At 43.3% G+C, this 21004-nt stretch overlaps 1 protein-coding gene across 1 annotated transcript in view; it reads right to left on the bottom strand.

Moving 5' to 3' along the window:
• Positions 1-21004, bottom strand: part of LPCAT4 (lysophosphatidylcholine acyltransferase 4) — a 539966-nt gene that overhangs the window by 38404 nt on the left and 480558 nt on the right. The window contains exon 12 of the mRNA XM_078644815.1: positions 9730-9828. Within this exon, the coding sequence (XP_078500941.1) occupies positions 9730-9828 (99 nt within the window). The remainder of the gene's footprint in view (positions 1-9729; positions 9829-21004) is intronic.

The raw sequence follows: 21004 nt of genomic DNA, 5'->3' as shown, positions 1-21004 counted from the left end.
TGTTCTCTTTGCTTTAATGTAACATATTTGTATACATCTTACAATCCATCTAGTGATGCCTGCTTTAGAGATAGGATTGCCCTTATGTGTTGGGGAAAATGCTACAAATAGTTGTTTTGTTTTCCTGAAGTCTTGTGTTCTTTCTATGTAGTACAAAATGGCTCCTTTGACATCTAGTGTATGTAGAGCCCTTTCTGCCACCGTCTGTGGCTTTGGAAAGAAGACTGGTAGTTCCACTGGCTGATTGATGTGGAATGCTGAAATTACTTTAGGCAAGAACTTTGGGTTTGTTCTAAGAACCACTTTATTCTGGTGTAACTGTAGGAATGGTTCTTGTATTGTCAATGCCTGTAATTCACTTACTCTCCTGAGTGAGGTAATGGCTATAAGGAAAGCTACTTTCCATGTAAGGAATTGTATTTCGCACCTATGCATAGGTTCGAAAGGTGGCCCCATTAGTCTGGTGAGTACTACGTTGAGGTTCCAGACCGGGGAAGGTGGTAATCTTGGTGGAATGACTCTTTTAAGGCCTTCCATGAATGCTTTTATCGCTGGTACTCTGAACAGTGATATGTGCTGCCTGTTTTGTAGGTACGCTGCTATAGCTGCTAGATGTACTCTGATAGATGTGTACGCTAGATTACATTGCTGTAAGTGTAATAAGTAGCAAATAATCTCCCTTGTTGATACGTCCAGAGGGTTGATATTGTTATTAGTACAGTGTATAGCAAACCTCTTCCACTTAGCTGCATAGCATGCTCTGGTGGTTGGACGCCTTGCTTGTTTAATTATCTCCATGCAATTTGGGGGTAGATCTAAGTACCCAAATTCTAGGATTTCAGGAGCCAGATCGCTAAGTTCAATTGAGTTGGATCTGGGTGCATTATTTCTCCATGGTTCTGTGTAAGGTGCATGGGTAGAATTCGTAGTTTTTGATGTGGCACTTGTGAGAGTTGCAGGAGCGTGGTGAACCACGGCTGTCTTGCCCACGTGGGTGCCACTAGTATCATGGTCATTGAGTGTTGTTGCAGCTTTCTGACCACTAATGGGATTAGTGGGAGAGGGGGAAAAGCATATGCAAATTTGTTGGACCAATTTATCCATAACGCATTGCCCTGCGACAGGTGATGTGGGTACCTGGACGCGAAGCTTTGGCATTTTGCGTTCTGATGAGTGGCAAAGAGGTCTATCTCTGGTTGTCCCCATCTTTGGAAGAATGGCTGCAGTATTTGGTGGTGCAGTTCCCATTCGTGTATTTGTTCCGACTGTCTGCTTAATATGTCTGCTATCTGGTTTTGGACTCCTGGTAGGTGTTCGGCTAACAGATAGATGTTTTGAGGAATGGCCCATCTCCAAATTTCCTGTGCTAGTCTGGATAGTTGGAGAGAGTGCGTCCCCCCCTGTTTTTGAATATAATACATTGCTGTCATGTTGTCTGTTCTGATCAGGACTGCTTTGTTGGTAACATGTATTTGGAAGGCTTTCATTGCTAGAAACACTGCTAGTAGTTCTAGATGATTGATGTGCAGTCTTCTTTCCTGCACACCCCACCTTCCTTGTACTGTGTATTTGTCCATATGTGCTCCCCATCCGGTGAGCGATGCGTCCGCTGTTATTGTCACCTGTGGAATTGGTTCTAGGAACGACCGCCCCTTGGCAATGTTTGTTGTGTTCCACCACTTCAGAGAGCGGTGTGTGCGGTCGTCTACCAACACCAGATCTGTAATCTGCCCTTGAGCCTGATTCCACTGTGTCGCTAAGCATTCTTGTAGCGGACGCATTTGTAGTTTGGCATATGGTATTAGCAGTATGCAGGATGACATCATCCCTAATAGCTGCATGAACACTCTTGCTGGTAGTGAGTGATGTGGCTGAAATCTTTGAATGACTGTAAGCATTGTTTGGATCCTGACTGGGTTGGGGTATACTTTGGCTTTTTCTGTGTCTATAGTAGCCCCCCAGATATTGTTGAACCTTGTTTGGTTGTAGGTGTGACTTTGTGTAGTTCACCGTGAACCCTAGCTGGTGTAGTAGCTGAATTGTCTTTTGTGTGTTTTGAAGACATTCCTCTTGTGACCTGGCCTTTATTAGCCAGTCGTCCAAGTATGGGAAGACATGAATTTGTTGTCTTCTTAGGTGAGCTGCCACCACTGCCAGGCATTTTGTGAACACCCTTGGTGCCGTTGTGACACCAAACGGAAGGACTTTGAACTGATAATGTTGTCCTTCTACCACAAACCTGAGGTATTTCCTGTGGGCTTTGTGAATCGGGATATGAAAGTAAGCGTCTTTTAGATCCAGTGTAGAAAGAAAGTCCCCTTCCTTCAGTAAAGGAAGTACCTGTTGGAGCGTGACCATGTGGAAATGTTCCGAATTTATGTATGCGTTGAGAGGTCTTAGGTCCAGTATCAGCCTTAGAGACCCATCCTTTTTGGGAATTAGGAAGTATAGGGAGTATACTCCTGTTCCTTGTTGATGCTGTGGAACCTTCTCTATAGCATGCTTTCCTAGCAGGGATAGTACTTCCTGCTTTAACAGTGTTAGGTGATCTTGTTTCATTGGACGCTGTTTGGGGGGGATGTTTGGCGGGGTAGATGTGAGTTCCAGGCAATAACCATGTTGGATAATTTGTCTCACCCACCTGTCTGATGTGATGTTTTCCCAGACAGGTAGGAACTGTGATAGGCGTCCCCCGACCAGTGTTATATGGTCTGGGGGGAGCTGTATGAAGTCACTGCTTTGGGGTTGGAGAGTTGCGGTTGTTTCCGCGACCTCTACCCTTGTTGTTGTTACCTCTGTAGCCACCTCTAGAATTACCTCTGGGTGATGTAGGTGTAAAAGAGGTTTGTTGCTGGCTTGTACCTGTATTTTTGGATCCTCCTCTATAGGTGGACCTACGAAAGGAACCTCTTTGTGTCGGCTGTTGCAATGCTCCCATTGATTTAGCCGTTTCGGTATCCTTCTTCATCTTTTCTAATGCCTCATCTGTCCCTGTGCCGAAAAGTGTCTTCCCATCAAAAGGTTGGTTCAGTAACGATGTTTGTACTTCTTGTTTGAACCCTGATACTCTGAGCCATGCATGTCTCCTTAACATGATGCTTGTGTTTGTAGATCTTGCTGCAGTGTCTGCCGCGTCTAGAGCGCACTTTATTGAAGTGTTAGTAATTAACTTCCCTTCTTGTATGAGTTGATCTGCCCTCTTTTGATGTTCTTTAGGGAGATGTGTGATGAGTTTTTCTAACTCATCATAATGCGCTCTGTCATACCTTGCAAGTAGTGCTTGCGTATTAGCTATGCGCCAGCTGTTTGCCGCTTGAGATGCCACTCTCTTGCCAGAGGCATCTATTAGTTTAGACTCTTTGTCAGGAGGTGGAGCTTCTCCTGTAGATAAAGAGTTTGCTCTCTTACGAGCGTTTGTGACCCCTAGAGAGTCTAGAGGAATTTGCCCTTTAATGTATATTGGGTCCTTTGGAGCTTCCCTATATTTTTTATCGATTCTTGGGTTCAGTACCCTAGCCCTCACTGGGTCTTTGAATATCTCTGATGTATGACTGAGAAGGCCCTTAAGCATTGGTAGTGTTCCTGATGTTCTTTGTGCAGTAGGTAGTGTTTCTAATAAGAAATCCTCTATTTGAGGTTCTGCATGTAGTTCTACCTTATGATATGTTGCTGCTCTATTAATGAGTTGTGCAAACCCAGTATTGTCATCAGGAGGTGAAGGTTTTGAGGGATACAATTCAGGGTCGTTATCGTTATCTGACCCTACATTATACTCTTCCCATGGGTCTGCCTCCTCGGGGATTGTGTCTTCATCATCCCCAGGATGTTCCCCCTCCCCTGTGTCACTCTCTACATCTGTTGTAGGTGTAGATGGTCGTGTGGGAGGAATATTTGGTCTATTGTGAGGAAGAGGAGAAGATGGTGTGTGTCTAGGTTTGGGAGAAGGGGGAGGAGTTGTATTCGTCCCCATTGTTCTCTTCTTCGGATGAGTCTTGTCTTCTGAATGTTCATTCTTCCTCTTTTTAGGTAGTTCTGTGACTACCTTGCCAGTTTTTGGATCAATAAACAGAGTCTTTTGTTTAGGATCGGTCCTGTGTTCCTGTGTCGGTACCGCAGTTTTCGGGTCCGAAAGGTGTTTTTTCTTTTGACTGTCCATTTGTATTTTCGGTACCGAGATTTTATTCGGATCCGATGTCTTCGGTATCGAAGATGTCCCCGGTGCCGAGGGTGTTTTCGACGCCGAAACGTGTTTCGGTGTCGACATGGACTGCTTCGACTTCGAGCTTTCCTTGACTTGGAGCTTCGGTGTCGATGTGGTCCGTTTGTCGGAACCACCATGATGGGAGACCGAGTGTTTCGGTTTCTGTTTCGTTGCCGGGCTCGAAGGCGGGGCGTTGGAAACTTTTTTCGGTTGTCTGACCGGGCTCGAAGGCGGGGTCGATACCGTGTGGGGTCTGTTTTTTGGTAAAGGGACGTCGTCACTCACGGTTTGTTGGACGTCGATTTCCTCGACGTCGGACTCGTCCGCTTCAGACCCCGCCTCGTCGGCCTCTTCTTCCTCCTCTTCTGGGTGCTGGTCCTCAAACAGCTCCGGGATTGATTGTGACTGCATTCTCGATACCTCGTGTCTTCGGGCTCGACGGTTTCTAATCGTCGATTTTGAAGAGAACGCTGCACAGGCCTCACAGTCCCTGGATTCGTGTTCAGGGGACAAGCAGAGGTTGCACACCTCGTGTAGGTCCTTGTGTGGGAACTTAGCACCACACGTTGGACATTTTTTGAATGGAGTCCTTTCCATGGACCCCGGGCTGGACTACGTCGAGTTTCTCGTAGTCGTCGTCCTTCGAAACGCATCGGTATGGAGTGAAGTCGCGTTCGATAACAATACCGTCGATTTGGAAAGGGTTACGCGCCGGTTATAACCTTCTTTATTGAAGTCGGTCCGGAGCGCTTCGATCCTCATCCGAACCCGATGGCGGAAAAAAACAATCTAAGGATGGAGCCGATGCCCATGCGCACTAACACCGAGAGGAGGAGTCATCTATGACGACAAAGACTTCTCCAGAAGAAAAACAAAGTGCAATCATCCGAGCCCAACACCAGATGGCGATCTATTCATAAATGTACCATCTGCAGCCCATATGCCTCGAACAGTGACATTACAAGACTAATTAAAAAGTTGTTAAGGAGACGGTTATGCCCATGGAATAATATTTCCGCTTGGTGTTTGTGCGTTATTTTAAATGTATTTTTTATGGAGCCACCCTTTAAGCAAGGAACTCAGTTGGTACTGCAGTTTGTTTACGTTCCGCTGTAAAGAGCATTAAAGAGCAGGTAAAAGGACAACTGTATTTAATGCTTAAAGTAACTTTTTAGGTCATGTACCCTTGAATTTGGAAGAGAATGGCACTAACACGCCCCTACAAACCAGATTGCACGCTTTATTGTACGCAGCGCACACAAACATGCCTATGCAGTTTGTTTGCCTTCAGTTAAAAAGATCAATGCAGAACAGGAGAAAAGAAAAATAATTACATTTTGTCAGTACTTAAATTGAGCTGCTTGGTTTCCGGTGCTCAATGCAAAAACAACAGTTGATGGACAGAATGCAGAACAATGTCATACATTCACCCCAGTACAGAGATCTGGGCCTAAATCCATCGTTTTTTTTGCACTCCACGCCACCCCAGTTCAGACATGGCCATATGCAAATCAGCCTTGACCCTGTGCCTCATGGGAACAGTCCAGCCCGAACTGCCAAGCCATGTCTTCCCTGGACCGGAATCAAGCATCCTAGGACCGGTTTCTGGCTATCAGCCGTCATCAGCCAGGATAGCTTGACTCCAGTGGTGTGGAGAGCACGGGACTCGTCTGAGCATACCACTGCTCACTACACCACTGGAGTCAAGCTATCCTGGCTGAAGACGGCTGATAGCCAGAAACCGGTCCTAGGATGCTTGATTCCGGTCCAGGGAAGACATGGCTTGGCAGTTCGGTCTGGACTGTTCCCATGAGGCACAGGGTCAATACTGATTTGCATATGGCCATGTCTGAACTGGGGTGGCTTGGTAAGCAAAATAACGATGGATTAAACCCAGATCTGTGACTGGGGGTGAATGTTTTGCCATTGTGCAACATTCCGTCCTTCATCTTGTGTGTTTTGCTGGTTTCCGGTGCTCAGCACTAGCACTTAATCATCTGGTGCTTGAGCAGCAGTTAAGGACACGTTCATTCTTGGTAGGCAACAGGAGATAAAGTGATTCGCCCAGAATCACAGGATGCTGAGGCTCGAACCTGGTTCCCCAGCTTGGAAGTCGGCAGCTCTATTCATTACGCCACATCTTTCCCCCGCTTCTAGGTTTTCATGATTAGTAGTTGGTTTTGCGTTAGGCAGTGCTGTGGAATCATCCTTAAAGCAAGGAACTCATTCAGTACAGCAGGTTGTTTGCGTTCTGTTAAAAAGAGCATGGCTGAGCAGGTGAAAATACAAATAATTATATGTAGTGCTAAAAATAACTTTTTAGGTCGTGTTCCTTTGTATTTGGAAGAGGAAGGCACTAACACAACCTTACAAATGAGAGAACGCATAGTTTATTGTTCACAGCACACACAACAAGGGGCCACTGGGAACAAGTGTCGTAAGCAGCTCTCCACTCAGTCGATGGCAGCTAATTGGAGGAGACTGCTGATTGTAGCATGACATCGCCACACTACTGAATTCTGGGAGGCGAGGATGCCATAGGCTCAGCATAGCCTACGCTCACATTGGTGTTAAAAACTTGCAAAGTACTACTCTCCATTTAAAGCACACAAAAGTAGGACTCTGGCTGAGCAGGCTGTGATTTACTTGTGGATGTGAAGTGCAGGGGAGTATGATCAACAGGAAACAAGCTGAACACTAGCAAGGGTGTTAAAGAAGAAACTGGCAGGATTGAGAGGGGGAAAAAGCTATGGGATGGGGCATGTGGACCCTTGTAGAAAACAAATAGCACACATGCAAGATTGTTGTGTATGTGCTGCAGCAAATGTCCAGAAACATACAGAACGTGGAGTGGGGAACTCTATGGTAGGCATGTATGCAACCATAGGTATACAGGTGTTAGCTGTGGAACCCTTCAGCTGTTGGTTTTCATGGTTTGCATTTGCATGGATGAGCTATTCATCAAGGACATAGCATTTTCCATATTGTTCCATTTGTGTTCCCATAAGGTTTTGGGGATTGAAATCAAGTAATTTTTTATTAGACTAGAACCAATGTGTGCTCTTTGATACGTTTAATTTGCTGGCACAGGCATTTGAATTTTTTCGTTATGTTTTTTTAATTTGTTTTACAAAGTATTGAAAGTAAGCAACACGAATGGGGGTGGGAGGGGCAAGGAGCGTCCGAAAGCATGAGCACTCATATAGACTGCTTGGACACAAACGAGCTCCAAAAACTGAAGCAGTAGATGGACACATATCTTTGGTCCATGGTCTAGGGGAGGGCAAAACAAGACGAGGCATGGTGCATGCATGCAATGATAAACTTCAACTAAGGATATGAGAGCAACTTTGCAGAGAACAAAAGGTAAACCTGTAGGTGTGCTGTGGCCCACTAACTGTAAGCAAAATGTCTCGTAGAGACTGCACGTGTACTGTCTACCTGAGACTTAAAAAGCAATATGACTCGGTGAACGCTGGTCGCACCATACGCTTTGTTTTTAATTACTTTGAGTTATGTTTAAGGTATTTGGTTTACTCTGTGTTTTGCAGTGCTGAGCCCTCCGTGATCTTATCTTTCTACTTGTTACCCCTTTAGCCTTCTTTCTTTCAACTCTGCCTTTCCCGGTCTTTTCGAAGCTGCAACAGTTCTGTGTTGCTGTATTTGGTGCAGATAATATGGCCTTGAAAGGAGGATGTGTGAAGGGCAACACCTCAATCGGATTTACTGTGGAATTTGTGTAGTGTGCGGCTTCCCACTTGGATGCAGAATGCATGTATTACCATTGATGTTTAAGTGATCATTTTCGTAAGTAGGCAGATTGGTACGGGTCAGACCATTGAAATGAATAAAAGTAAATGGTCACGTTCACACGTGCTGTTTTTGTATTTTAATTTGTCCTGCAATATGAATCATGCAATTGGTGTGATCATTGGCATTAAAGAAATAGGCTGTCAATTAGTCCTTCGTTTTGTCATTGTTTTTAATCTATAAGTGGATGTGCAGCCATGTGGAATGGAGCAAATATCACAGTTACTGGTAGAACAGGCGGAGTGTGATTCTGGTTATTGCCACATGACTAATACAGAAGGCCGTCACTACCAAACTGCTGACTCCAGGGGTGTGTTGATGTCCTTAAAGAAACTGCAAACCTAATGAAGGAATGGAAGTGCAGTCACCGGAGGGATAGAGGCACAAAATTGAGGGAACAGCAAGAGGGCATATGACAAAAATATGAGAGAACAAAACGGGGGCGAAGAGAGAAACATACAGGCAAGACAAATGCATAGTGCCGGAGAAGAGAAGCACACAGACGAGAGTAACATGGAGAGATGGATAGTGAGGGGAGGGAGAAGCACACAGACGACAGGGTAACAAGGAGTGGTTGAAAGGAGATGCACAAGAGGGGGACAGCTGGAAAACACAACCGCTGTCTGAGTGCTTAAGCAACAAGAAGCACACAAGACGTCATCGTTTCTTTCATTTACTTGCTTTCCTGTGCAATGGATCCAACAAAGAAGAAGCCCGCGAATAGTGCACTCGCCACTGCGAGCCATGTGGTTTCAATTATTGCGCCCGTGACTGGGCACGCTAATTGAAACCACATGACGGCCTGGTGCGCGTAATAGACACCAATAGGCCATGGACGGAGCAATGCGCCCGCCTTTGGCCAATTGCGCGCTGACTTTGTAAAAAACACGCACGCAAAGGCCAATAACGTGCCCCAAAAGGAAAAGCACACGCTTGTTCGTGTGCCATTCCTAGGTCAGTTTCTGAAACCCATTTTTACCCTACTAAATGTCTCGCGCTGCCCGAGCAATGCTGCGCACTGCAATACTAGGCGCAAGACCTAAAAAATGATAATTTACATTTTAAATAAGTGATATACGATTTTCATAACCAAATGTAATATATTTGAAAAGCACCAATTCAGTGTCCTCAGATAAAGGTAAATGGTTTTTAAACCAGTAAACAAATAGTAGTAGAAAAAAAATAATGAAAATAACTTTGACACAAAACACAGGTGCAAGTGGCAAGTGACAAAAAGGAAAAAGGCTTTAGATGACTTGAAAATGTAACAGTTTAAACATGAATTACCGACTGTTCAAGTTTTCATAGCATATAGGCAGGCGACATGCTTAGTAGTCTCAATATTTGAAGAAATATGTTAGTTTGACAGTCTTCTCATAGTACTGCTTGACATCCCTAAGAAAGGCTTCAAAACTAAACAAAATAATGCAGTGGCTCTTAAAACAATGTACGAATGCCCGAGAGATTTCAGTGATGGTAGGGGGACCAAGAAGGCAGGTTTTTCTACTAATTCTTTTTGGGAAATGTTCTAGGTCATGCTGGAGAAGCACATTAGCAACTCTGTTTTCCTATGATACACCTGCCTAATGAGAATGTTTTTCAATAGTAGGCTCAGATATGCACGGATGTTTACACCACATACCGGAGAGAAAAACAAAGTAACAATTCAATGACCCATTACCCATGCATTTATTGACTTTCCATTCCATGCATCATACCTGAAATGCGAGCTGAGCTATGTCTTTTGCCTTATTGGAGCCATCTTGTGCAGCCAGTGCCAAGATAACCTCGTGAAAGTCCACTGCACCATTGCAATCCTGAGGCAGAGAAGGAAAGACAATAAAAAGGAAATAGGTAAATTTTGGCATGGATCATTTTTAAATAACATTTTGTAAGCTGCCCAGAGCAAGAACTGTAGCATAAAGTTATCAAGTTCTTTTTATTTGAAGAGGTTTACATACACAATGATACATAAAGATTAAAAAAGAGCATACCAAATAGTCCTGGTTTTCTTTTTTTGTTTTTTTTAGTTGTTTGTTTTCTGGATCAAACGTGGAAGCATCTCTATCCATAAGCAGTAGCAAAATGCAATACTTTAAAACTCTAAGTTCACCTATGTCCCCCAACTTCTTATGCCTGACCCCAAACATCCATACCCAGCCCTATCAAGACAGACAAGAAGCAGCTCTAGGATTTACCATCTACAGACCAACACTTGCGCCACTGAGTGAGTTACATATGTTAAAAAGCATTGGCATAGCCAATAGGTCTCGCCTTTGGGACCTTATAAGTGTTTAGCCACGCAACAGTTGATGTTGTTTCACCAAGGATATTGTGCTGCATAACTAAATACTTAGAAGGTCCCAAAAGCGAGACCTATTGGCTATGCCAATGCTTGTTAGGCTCTGTGTCGACAGAGTTGGCACCAGTCATTTTAATGACCTTCGAAATGAAATTCCCTGCACGTAAAGGCACTAAAACCTTGAATAGTTGAAAAGAAGCAATAAAAAGAAAGGCAGGCTAGAGTCGGGAGGCTGCTATCCATCCCCATGACTGCCACGAAGAGAATAGCATCTGCAGATTCAATTTGATCCGAGTTCCAGCTTGAAAAATGCCTCCTTCATAGCTTGATGAAATATTGTGTAGATGTGCCTCACTGTCTGTATAGATATAAGAGAGAATATACACATGCGAGAATCCTTGTGATGCAAGGCACTACATGGTCTAGGGCCTCACTTTTTAAAAGAGAGGTTCAACTTGTATATTCCAAACACGCCCCGAAGATTCTCAGCTACCAAGACCCCGATTGTACTAAGATTCAAACGTGAGGCTTTGGGTGGCCTCCGCTTTGTACTGGGGTCCTGTAATAAGCATCCTATGTACAATAAAATCTCTCCGAATCTCACGATGTTCAGGAAGACCATCAAGACTTAGTAACTTAATACTGTATAGGTCTCCTCTTCTACGGTTCTTCTTTTGGCATTTGTAGCTAGAACCAAGACACCCTGGGGTATTTAAGCGCTCAATAAAACTAACATAACAAATAATATGTGCGTTAAGATGGATCATCACCATTACAATACAGCGATATCTACTGAAATCTGAGCATGACACTAATGAGTGGATAACTTAAGTCATGGATTTGCAGAATCAGAACTGTATTTATAAGCAAAGGGCCTTATGGATTACAGATCAGAATATTAACATTGAACGTTAAAGAACGGGATAGGGTATTACTTACCTGCAAATCAGCCAGGAAAACCTCTGGATTTAACACTGGGCTATGTTTCCTCCTGCGACTGTTACATAAAATTAAGCAGGGGGTAGATGGTAGATGTCCTAGGTGCTACATTGGTATAGGAACATTTATTCATATGTGGATGAGTTGCCCATTGGTGTCTGTGTTGTGGGAGATAGTGGTAAAGACACTCTCGGAAGCTCCAGTTAGGAAGCTAGAGTCCACCCCCAATGTATGTCTATTGGGTCTGGTACTGATTAAAAAGAAAAGCAGTCTGATTATGAGCTCATACATATAGCACTAGTGGTGCCTAACAAGGCATTGCTATTTCATGGAAATCCAGTGCGGAACAAAGGATGAACCAGAGCAGGAAGGATTCAAGCTGATAGCAAAATAAATAACGCACAGCTGATGACACAGGGTTGCGTGGCTTGTTGAAGCACACAACGGCTAGACGACCACCGTGGGAGGGGGTGAAATATAATGATCAGGATTGTATTAGTGTTTCCAGGTTAAGTTGAATTTGACATGCTGTTAAAATATATTGGTTATAACACCAGTGTGGCTGAAGAACAACTTGAGTGATCCTGATATGTAATCGCATGATTGATGCCTGCATGAGCTTCCGTCATACGTACATGTAATATAGACCTGACTACACCAGTGACGTATTGCTTGTTCTGCATTCTAACTGGGACTTGATGTTTGACTGCGATAACTGGGACTGAAAAAAACAGAACAAAGATGCAAATCTAAAGAAGGGCTAAATTGCTATTAGTATTACAGGTTGTTACATGACATATTGTTTTTAAAAATGTATGTGGCATCTTTGTTTACTTCCGTATTTCACTTCTTGTTGTTTTCTATTCTGCCCCTTTCAAACAGTATCCTAGTCGTATATAGTGATTAAGATTCTACTTAGAAGGGACATGGTGTAAAAATGAAAATTGCAAGTCATAGACCACAGAATTAGACTGGGATGCAATGCTAGGTTGCAAAGGATGAACCAGTGTAAAGTGCAGTAGGAGGCTTCTGTACTCAGGTCTGGGAAACCCGGGGAAGGAGATATGTCACTCACCAAGTAGAGCGGAGCATATATCTTCAGGGACTTCTCCAGAGTGCCCTGTTTAATCTGAAGGTACGCGACTGTGCAGGAAGGATTCCAGGTATGCCCGATTTCATAGCAGCTATGTGGGATAGACTTGCTGAACGCAGCCATCTTGTTTGAGGCCTGATGACAGCAAAGGTCACTGTTTGCTGAGGTTACTTCAGTACAAAGTCCTCGGATCATGTGACGTATAATGACGGGGCGGCTAAAAGTAGGCGCGCACGTGGTGCGTGCGCGCGACCCACGCAGGGTTGCCTCCTCTAGGAGCATGATTCCAGAGCTTCCTGTGCGCCGTAGAGCGGAGTCGTTCTGTTTCCATGGTAGCAGATGGCAGGGACTTTTAAGAGTCTGACATCTGCGGACGCTGTGCTCAGAACTGGCTGGTCGATCAGCTGTTCCGGTAGTAGCACACCGGAAAGAATGTAAGCTCGTTTCATAGCATCTCCAAGCCTGCGTCCACGTAACAGAACCAGTACTTTAAATGTTATTAGCAAAAATTAAAAAGTAGAGCGTGGAACTGGTCGTAGAAGGGTCAGGGCTCATGTCCTAAACAAGCATTGGCCACGCGCGAGGTGGGGGAGAAGCGGGAGTTGTGTGAGCGCGCTGCAAATGTGCCTAGCGCGATTGCAAAAAAAAAAAAAAAACGAGTGTTGACGCGAGTGGTGCGCATGTGCGTCACTGCAAGTGCTACCTTGCCGGCCACCAGCTTGCTATTACACACATGTGCGCCTGCTCTTGTGCGCGTTCTAGCAAGCTGGTCGCCGGCAAAGTAAAACTTTTAAAAGCGTTTCGTTGTGTACAACAGAACGTCTTCAGGGCGTTCTTATTTCCTTCAAGTTATGTCGGTATCCTGTTGTCATATAACTTGATATTTCTTCCAAATGTTAGACCAGTCGTAAGTACATTCTTATTCAAAGTGACTAGGTATCAATTTTACCCACACAATTCGGGCAGACTTGAGTAAGTATAGGACATGATAATCCAAATGTTTCTCAAGAAAAGTCATTTTCAATCGTTCGGAATATCGGCGTTTGGGCAGATATGACCCACGGACACGGTTTATGACTTTTCTTGAGAAACATTTGGATTTGGATTATCATGTCCTATACTTTGGAATTTTTGAAAGACTGACTTTGAGGATGCTATAAATGACAAGTCCATGGATGCTGCTGGGAACGCCCCCAGCAACACCCATTGCACGCCCCTTTAACGCAGGACACTGCGTTAAAGGGACTGATATTTATCAGGCAGGATTACGCCACAAAAAGTGGCTTAGTCCTTCCTGATAAATATCACTCAGTCTTCTGCGCCACCGGAACGTCACAAAAAGTGACGTTCCGGAGGCGCAAGGGGCTCGTAAATAAGGCCCCATAGGTTTCACACTCGTTATAGTTAGGAGTTAGCATTTAAAAAACCTTTGAAATTCACTGAAAAAAAACATAGGTTTCACACCAGTTATAGTTAGCTGGACATTTTACTCATACAAAACCATTGAAATTCCTCGTTATAGTTAGTTGTACACACTATAACTCGCGCGCCCGCAATCCACTGCTGATGATGTCACATATTACATCATCCATGACATGGTCAGTGACATCACTGATGACATCACTGATGATATCTCAAATGACATCAATGATGACATCACTGACGACATCATCCAGTGAATGTGGTTTGCTTTGATATTTAAATATGTATTATAAATACACTACTTTGCATTGAAGAATGAGTGGATATAAAAATATAAATGTGTGGATGGTGGATTTAGTAACAGTGTCATTGATTGTTTCCTTGACTAATTTGTAGAGTCTCACTATATATAATGTGTAGTTACTAAACTGTGTGAAAGTCTGTATTGCTTTGTCTTAATTGCTATGTTAAAGACTATATTTGTTATTGGTTTCTTAACTGAGTATTTATATGGGTAAATGAATGTCTATGTGGTTTGGTGGGGGGTGTGTGATTGCCAAAAAATGTGTGAATAGTTCATTCAGTAGGTATATGAGGTTAAGACTACATGTTATAACAGTTGTTTCAGTGAGTGTATATGTTTATGGGTGTGGTGGTGATGAAATATTTCTCTCAATGGTACATCTCCATTAAACTTGAAGAAAAAAAAAGGCAGTGTATGTGACAGTTATATCTAATTAAGTGTGCCTAAGACTTCGTGATTGTATGAGTCACTATATGGATAACTGTATACTTGTAATAGTGATTTTATAACACACTAAGTGTGAGTTACTATCTGTATAAATAGATTAAGTGGTGTTTGTATAAGTGTGTAGGTGAGTAAATGTAAGTATAACCAATTGTTTGCATAAGTCAGAAGGATGTCTTTATAAGTGAATACAATGTGTGCTGGTGTGTAATGTTGAAATAGGCGTATAAGTATATTTGATAGTGTTCTGTTGATTATTCACTGCATATAACACTGAATCTATAGGTAAGTGATTAGATGTGTGTATAGTTCTTTGAATAACTGAGTGGGTGTTTAGAAATTTCTATTGGTGTGTCAATGGTTTCGAATATGGCACTTTCTATTTTACAGTGAGTGATGAAAGATTATACTAGTGTGTGATGAGGTGTATTTGATCGGGGCGGGCAGCACGCACCTTACAGCATGCAGTACGAAGAGATATCCAAATCCACTGAAGCACGGGCAGAAACCCTAGCTTTTGACACAGATGCCACAGAGAGGATATACGCCTTGATTAGCGATGATCTAACACAAACTGCGACCAGCAGAACGAAGGAACAATGCGTCAAGCAACTGCTTTACCTTTCAAGACGCCAAATCAACCAGAAACTACACGCAAACACCTTGATAAAATACCATAAGGTACTCCGCATTCCCCGTGGCCTACGGATCGCATTGAAACCGTCACTCTGTAAAAACTCCAAACAATTCATAGAGAGATGGAATGCAATTCTCAATAAGTGCAGCCTTGACTTGATTTTGCTAATAGTGGAGGAATTATCTGGCATATTAACTGATCTCACCCAGGAGATCACAACTCTTGAAAGTGAATTAAAAGAACTGAGTACCCCCGAAGAACTGAAAACTACACTAGAAGAAATTTCTGCTCAACTGGACAGACATACAAGAGAGATAAATGAGAGGAAGATACGCAAATTTCGACGGGACACCCTGGATTACAAGCTAGGGGAGGTATATACATGGGCTGACGTTTATGCGCAACGCCGGAGAAACAAACCTTTTAATCCCAACACAGATACCTCATCCTCAGGGAGTGACAACACCAACAGACCACCAAGAAGAACACCTGCAGGACCAACTACGTCTGCACAAGCATCTAGTGAAACACCTACAACTCAAAACCTCGACCTAACCTCCACTGAGTCTTTTTTAGGGGAAGGCACAGACAAAATCGCAGACCCCGACGGGGGAAGAGAGCTGGAAAAAGGCAACGGAGAAACTCAACAACCTCAGAAGCCCAACAAAAAAACCAGGAAGCACCGCTAGTGATCAATATCTCGAACACTATCCTGACTGAATATGAAACCAAGATTCTGCAAAAAGGCATGACTTTCGTTCCCACCAGTGACACCAACCTCCTTGAATTGGATGTCAGTACATTCAAACTTACAAGGAAACTTCGTCTCAAACATTTCTTTGAAAAAGATTTAGACCCTGTCATCAATCCAAAACCTGATGAACTTCTGGGCTTACGACCCTCTAGCACGTTCATACCACCAGTCAGTCACAAGAGTATCGACACGTTCGAAACTTTAGTGAAACAAGACATCTCCAAAATTAACTTTCGTAAGAGAACTCACAAAAATATCACGACTAAAGACATGGACACACTCAGAAATATTGCTAAAAATCCGGCGATAAAATGTGTGAAAGCTGACAAAGGAGGCGCTCTTGTCATCCTCAATACGGATCTCTACAGACAGAGAATCACAGAACACGTGATGGATAGGAACATCTACTTACCTTTAGACGGTAATCCCACGCATGAGTATAAAAAGGAATTAGTGTCTATCGTTGACAAAGCCACCATTGATGGAGTGATTGAAGAAAGAACAAAAAGATACTTAATTGTCGAACATCCACGAAGCCCGTCAATCACCATGCTCCCGAAGATACATAAAAATCTGCTGGATCCACCATTTCGCCCAATCGTGTCCACCAGAGGCTCAATTCATGAGCCCACTGGCAAATTCATCGATCGATATCTGCAACCAATGGTTCAATCTTTACCCAGTTACATTAAGGACACCACACAACTGCTCAACAAATTGTTGCAACTGAACTTTGTTGAGAATGAGAAACTGATACTTTGCACCGCAGATGTTAGAAGCTTGTATACCTCCATCCCTCATGAAGGAGGCATTAACGCGGTGGAACAAGCCTTGCTTTCATCAGGAATTAGTGATTCCATGAAACCTTTCATCCTCGAACTGATGGTATACACCTTGTACCATAGTTACTTTGAACACGACCAAACCTGGTACTTACAAATGTCCGGAATGGCTATGGGGAATTGTGCGGCTCCTACCTATGCGAACCTGTACATGGGTAACTTTGAACATAGCCACATTTATCAGAACAGAACATGGATGGACAACCTCAAACTCTACACACGCTACATCGACGACCTACTTTTCATTTGGAAAGGCTCCCAAGAAAGTCTAGAACGGGCCTTAACGGACCTTAACACTAAGGACGACCGAATAGATTTCACCTGGAACATTAACCACCAAGAAATTGCCTTCTTGGATGTGCTTATTCAAATAACCCCACAAGGCATACAGACGGATCTCTACAGGAAATCCACAGATCGTAACAATGCGTTACTGTACAGCAGCTTCCATCGTGACTCCCTTAAGAAACATCTACCTTATAGCCAGATGCTAAGAGTAACCAGGATCGTTTCTGATCCCACCATCAGAAGGAACCAAATCATTGACATGTCATCCAGATTCCAACGGAGAGGATATCCTGAAACCATCCTTAAAGACGCTATGGACCGTGTATCCAATATTTCAAGAACTGAGGCCTTAACCAGCAAACCCAAAAAAGAAAGCCAGAGAATGGTATTGGTTTCAAGGTTTTCAACCTCAAGCAACCAGTACAAACAGATCATCATGAAACACTGGCGAATATTGTCATCAGAACCGGATTTTGGTAATCTCTTTCACGATCCCCCGATCTTTGCCTACACTAGGCCAATGAACTTCAAGGAAATCCTATCTAAGCCCGCTGATGCAAACACATCCACCATCCATACTGGAACTCGACCATGTTATCATTGCAGCAATTGCAACAATGTGATCAAAGGTAATACGATCTGCCACCCCATGAGAGGGTTTAACATCAAATTGTCTGTTGATGCCACATGCGACTCGACAAATTTAATTTACCTTCTGAAGTGCCCATGCGGCAAAACATATGTGGGAAAGACAAGTAGGAAAATAAAAACCAGACTGGACGAACACAAGTCCAATATCAGGACCAAGAATTCGAAATCTAACATTGCACTTCACTTTAACGAAGCGAATCACAATATATCCCAACTCAAATATTTGGTTCTTGAAATCGTCCAACCAAGAGAAGGTAAAGACAACAACAAGATACTACTGCAGAGAGAAACAGCCTGGATGTACAGGCTACAATCACAGAAACCTTTTGGTCTTAATGACCGGACCGAATTAAGCTGCTATTTATAATGCCGCCCTTGGGCATTTGTTGATGCATTGTGACATTGTCCTGCTGCCATGCTAGATATCGTCATTATGTTTGTGCCACTTCATTGAAATAGGAAGATTCGTTCCCAATCCCCTTTCCAAGATGGCCACCCTCGTTTCCCACACCCAAACCCATACACTTCGTTACCCAGTCTGTTTTTTGTTTTTACACATCCTCCCTACAACTCCGCATTCACTCCGCGGAGTTCCAGCCACACAGACCGCATTTACCGGTCCCGCTGATAAGACTGACCCGGTGAGTTGGATAAATCCTATTTTCCTTACAACCAGCGAACCGCGCTACTTAATAGCGATTTAGCGCTCCATTTACCCCACGGGGGACTGTTAGCTGATTGAGCCGCTTTCCCGCTGCTCGCGAACCTTGTTACCAATCAATACCTGCTCTCGTGTTAAAACTCGAGCATTCTGTCGCCCTCGTCATTAAACCTATTTTATTAAGCCAGCATTACCCACTGTCTTATCATACCTCTATTTTTTGGTTTCACGTTCCCCCACTTAGGCTCCTCACACTATTATTTTGTTATTACGTTTATAGCCTGCTTGCCTCACGTTTGGTGCATGTTGAATCAACTTTGAAGTGTATTACATGTTTGTATATCTTTTTTAAATGATATTGATGAGGCCATAAATCCTCTTTGTTTTAGAGCTCCTTGAGAAAGGACAACATTGTCCGAAATGCATCGGAGCCATGTACAATTTCAGTCGTTATGAATGAATGGATGGTCTTCGAATCCATATGAACTCAATATGATTTATTGCAAAATTGGATTAAAAACTTACCTGCTACATTTAACTATGGAACTTTATTGATTACAATTGCCTGGAAATCACTGTGTTGTCTCATCACACACAGTTCCACATAAGTGTGCCCACCACAGGGATGCGCCTACACCTCCGTAGCGCACTCAACTCTTCAATTATTCTAGGACGTACCTGAACAGTTACGCCGCCTGTAGGAGCACCTTAACCTTGATACTTTGTTCACCTCCCTCAAACAAACTTTAATATATAGCTGTGCGCCACGCCCATTTCACTTGGTGTATTTGATTGTCACATGGATGATGACATCTCAAATGACATCACTGACCATGTCATGAATGATGTAATATGTGACATCATCAGCAGTGGATTGCGGGTGCGCGAGTTATAGTGAGTACAACTAACTATAATGAGGAATTTCAATGGTTTTGTATGAGTCAAATGTCCAGCTAACTATAACTGGTGTGAAACCTATGGTTTTTTCAGTGAATATATATATTACATTTCCCTATTTATCAGTGTTGGTTTGGGAATTTAAACTGTTTGTACCATCGTTTATTTCGATGGGTAGTAACGTAGCTAGTAGATCACTTTTATTGTGATGTACTGAGCATTTGCCCTTTAATAATTCATTCTTGAATCTCAGTTCCTATATTTAACCAGTTATCAACAAACATTTTTCTGTGCCACTATGTCATTACTTTCATCATGTGGATTTAACCTGTGACTGTTGTTTTTTATGTGCGCTGTTTATATTTGACATTTGCAGCAAAAGTCTTTTCTCACTGTTGTTACTCACGTGACACCGGAGGTCACCACCAGGGGGTGGTAATAGAGTGTTAGCATTTATAAAAAGCCTGTGATTGTTCATCTAGTTGCAGCGTGAACAAGGGCACTTGTGCTCGAAACGCGTCGCTGATTTTGGTTCTGTGTAACTAAAATAAATAACATCATTTGTTGATTTGGTGGTCCGTATCCTTTTTGTTGTTGGCGCGGAGGCTGTGACCACGAGCGCAGAGCAGACAGAGGAGGAACTTTTATGCATATATATATATATATATATATATATATATATATATATATATATATATATATATATTCAAGCTGCTCCGTGGGGATGTCCAACAATTAGGCGGCACACAAACACAGAAGAGCTTTCCCCAGTCGCTTTATTTTGGTCCATCAGTCACGTTTTACGGCAATTAACAGCAGCGGACCGCAGCCCTGACGCGTTTCGAGAGTTCCTCTTTCTCAAAGGGTAATTACAGTCCAAAACGCAAGTACGGCAACACCTGCACATTTTAAGCGATATCGTGAGTCCTGATTGGACGCCTCTTTATGAGATGATCACGCTGCTTTGTGGGAGGTGAAGTCAAAATTATTTCCTCAAATGGTTGCGCTTTAAATTTCCTGCAGAATAAAGGCTCCACATGAGCCCCAGAAAGCGTGACTGAATAAATCCACATTCTGTGCCCCACATTAAAAGCCCTTCATGCTTAGGAGCTCTGTGGCCCCCATTTCCTGAAGTGGTGCCAGCCCTGCGGCAGGACAGCCGCACGTAAATTCAAGCCCCGTAGGGGATGTCCAACAATTAAGCGGCACACAAACACAGAAGAGCTTTCCCCAGTCGCTTTATTTTGGTACATCAGTCACGTTTTCCGGCAATTAACAGCAGCGGACCGCAGCCCTGATTCGTTTTGAGAGTTCACGCTTTCTGGGGCTCATGTGGAGCCTTTATTCTGCAGGAAATTTAAAGCGCAACCATTTGAGGAAATAATTTTGACTTCACCTCCCACAAAGCAACGTGATTATCTCATATAGAGGCGTCCAATTAGGACTCACGATATTGCTTAAAATGTGCAGGTGTTGCTATACTTGCGCTTTGGACTGTAATTACCCTTTGAGAAAGAGGAACTCTCGAAACGCGTCAGGGCTGCGGGAGAGGGAACAAGTAACAGCACTGTACTTCCAACACAGTCCTGGTAGAACAATGCCAAACTGACCATGCATATTAAACTCTTCCACCATTCGGAGTAATGATACTTGGAGAAAGCCATAATGGACAGCATGAGCACGAATTTTGCTCAGCTCTCAATGTTTAAGGTGAAAGGTCATAAGATATGCCAAAAGATACAAAGTCTTGGTGCATGAT

The sequence above is a fragment of the Lissotriton helveticus genome, chromosome 5_1, assembly GCF_964261635.1.
Source record: "Lissotriton helveticus chromosome 5_1, aLisHel1.1, whole genome shotgun sequence".
Taxonomy (NCBI): Eukaryota; Metazoa; Chordata; class Amphibia; order Caudata; family Salamandridae; genus Lissotriton; species Lissotriton helveticus.
This window is presented reverse-complemented; position numbering and strand designations above follow the sequence as displayed.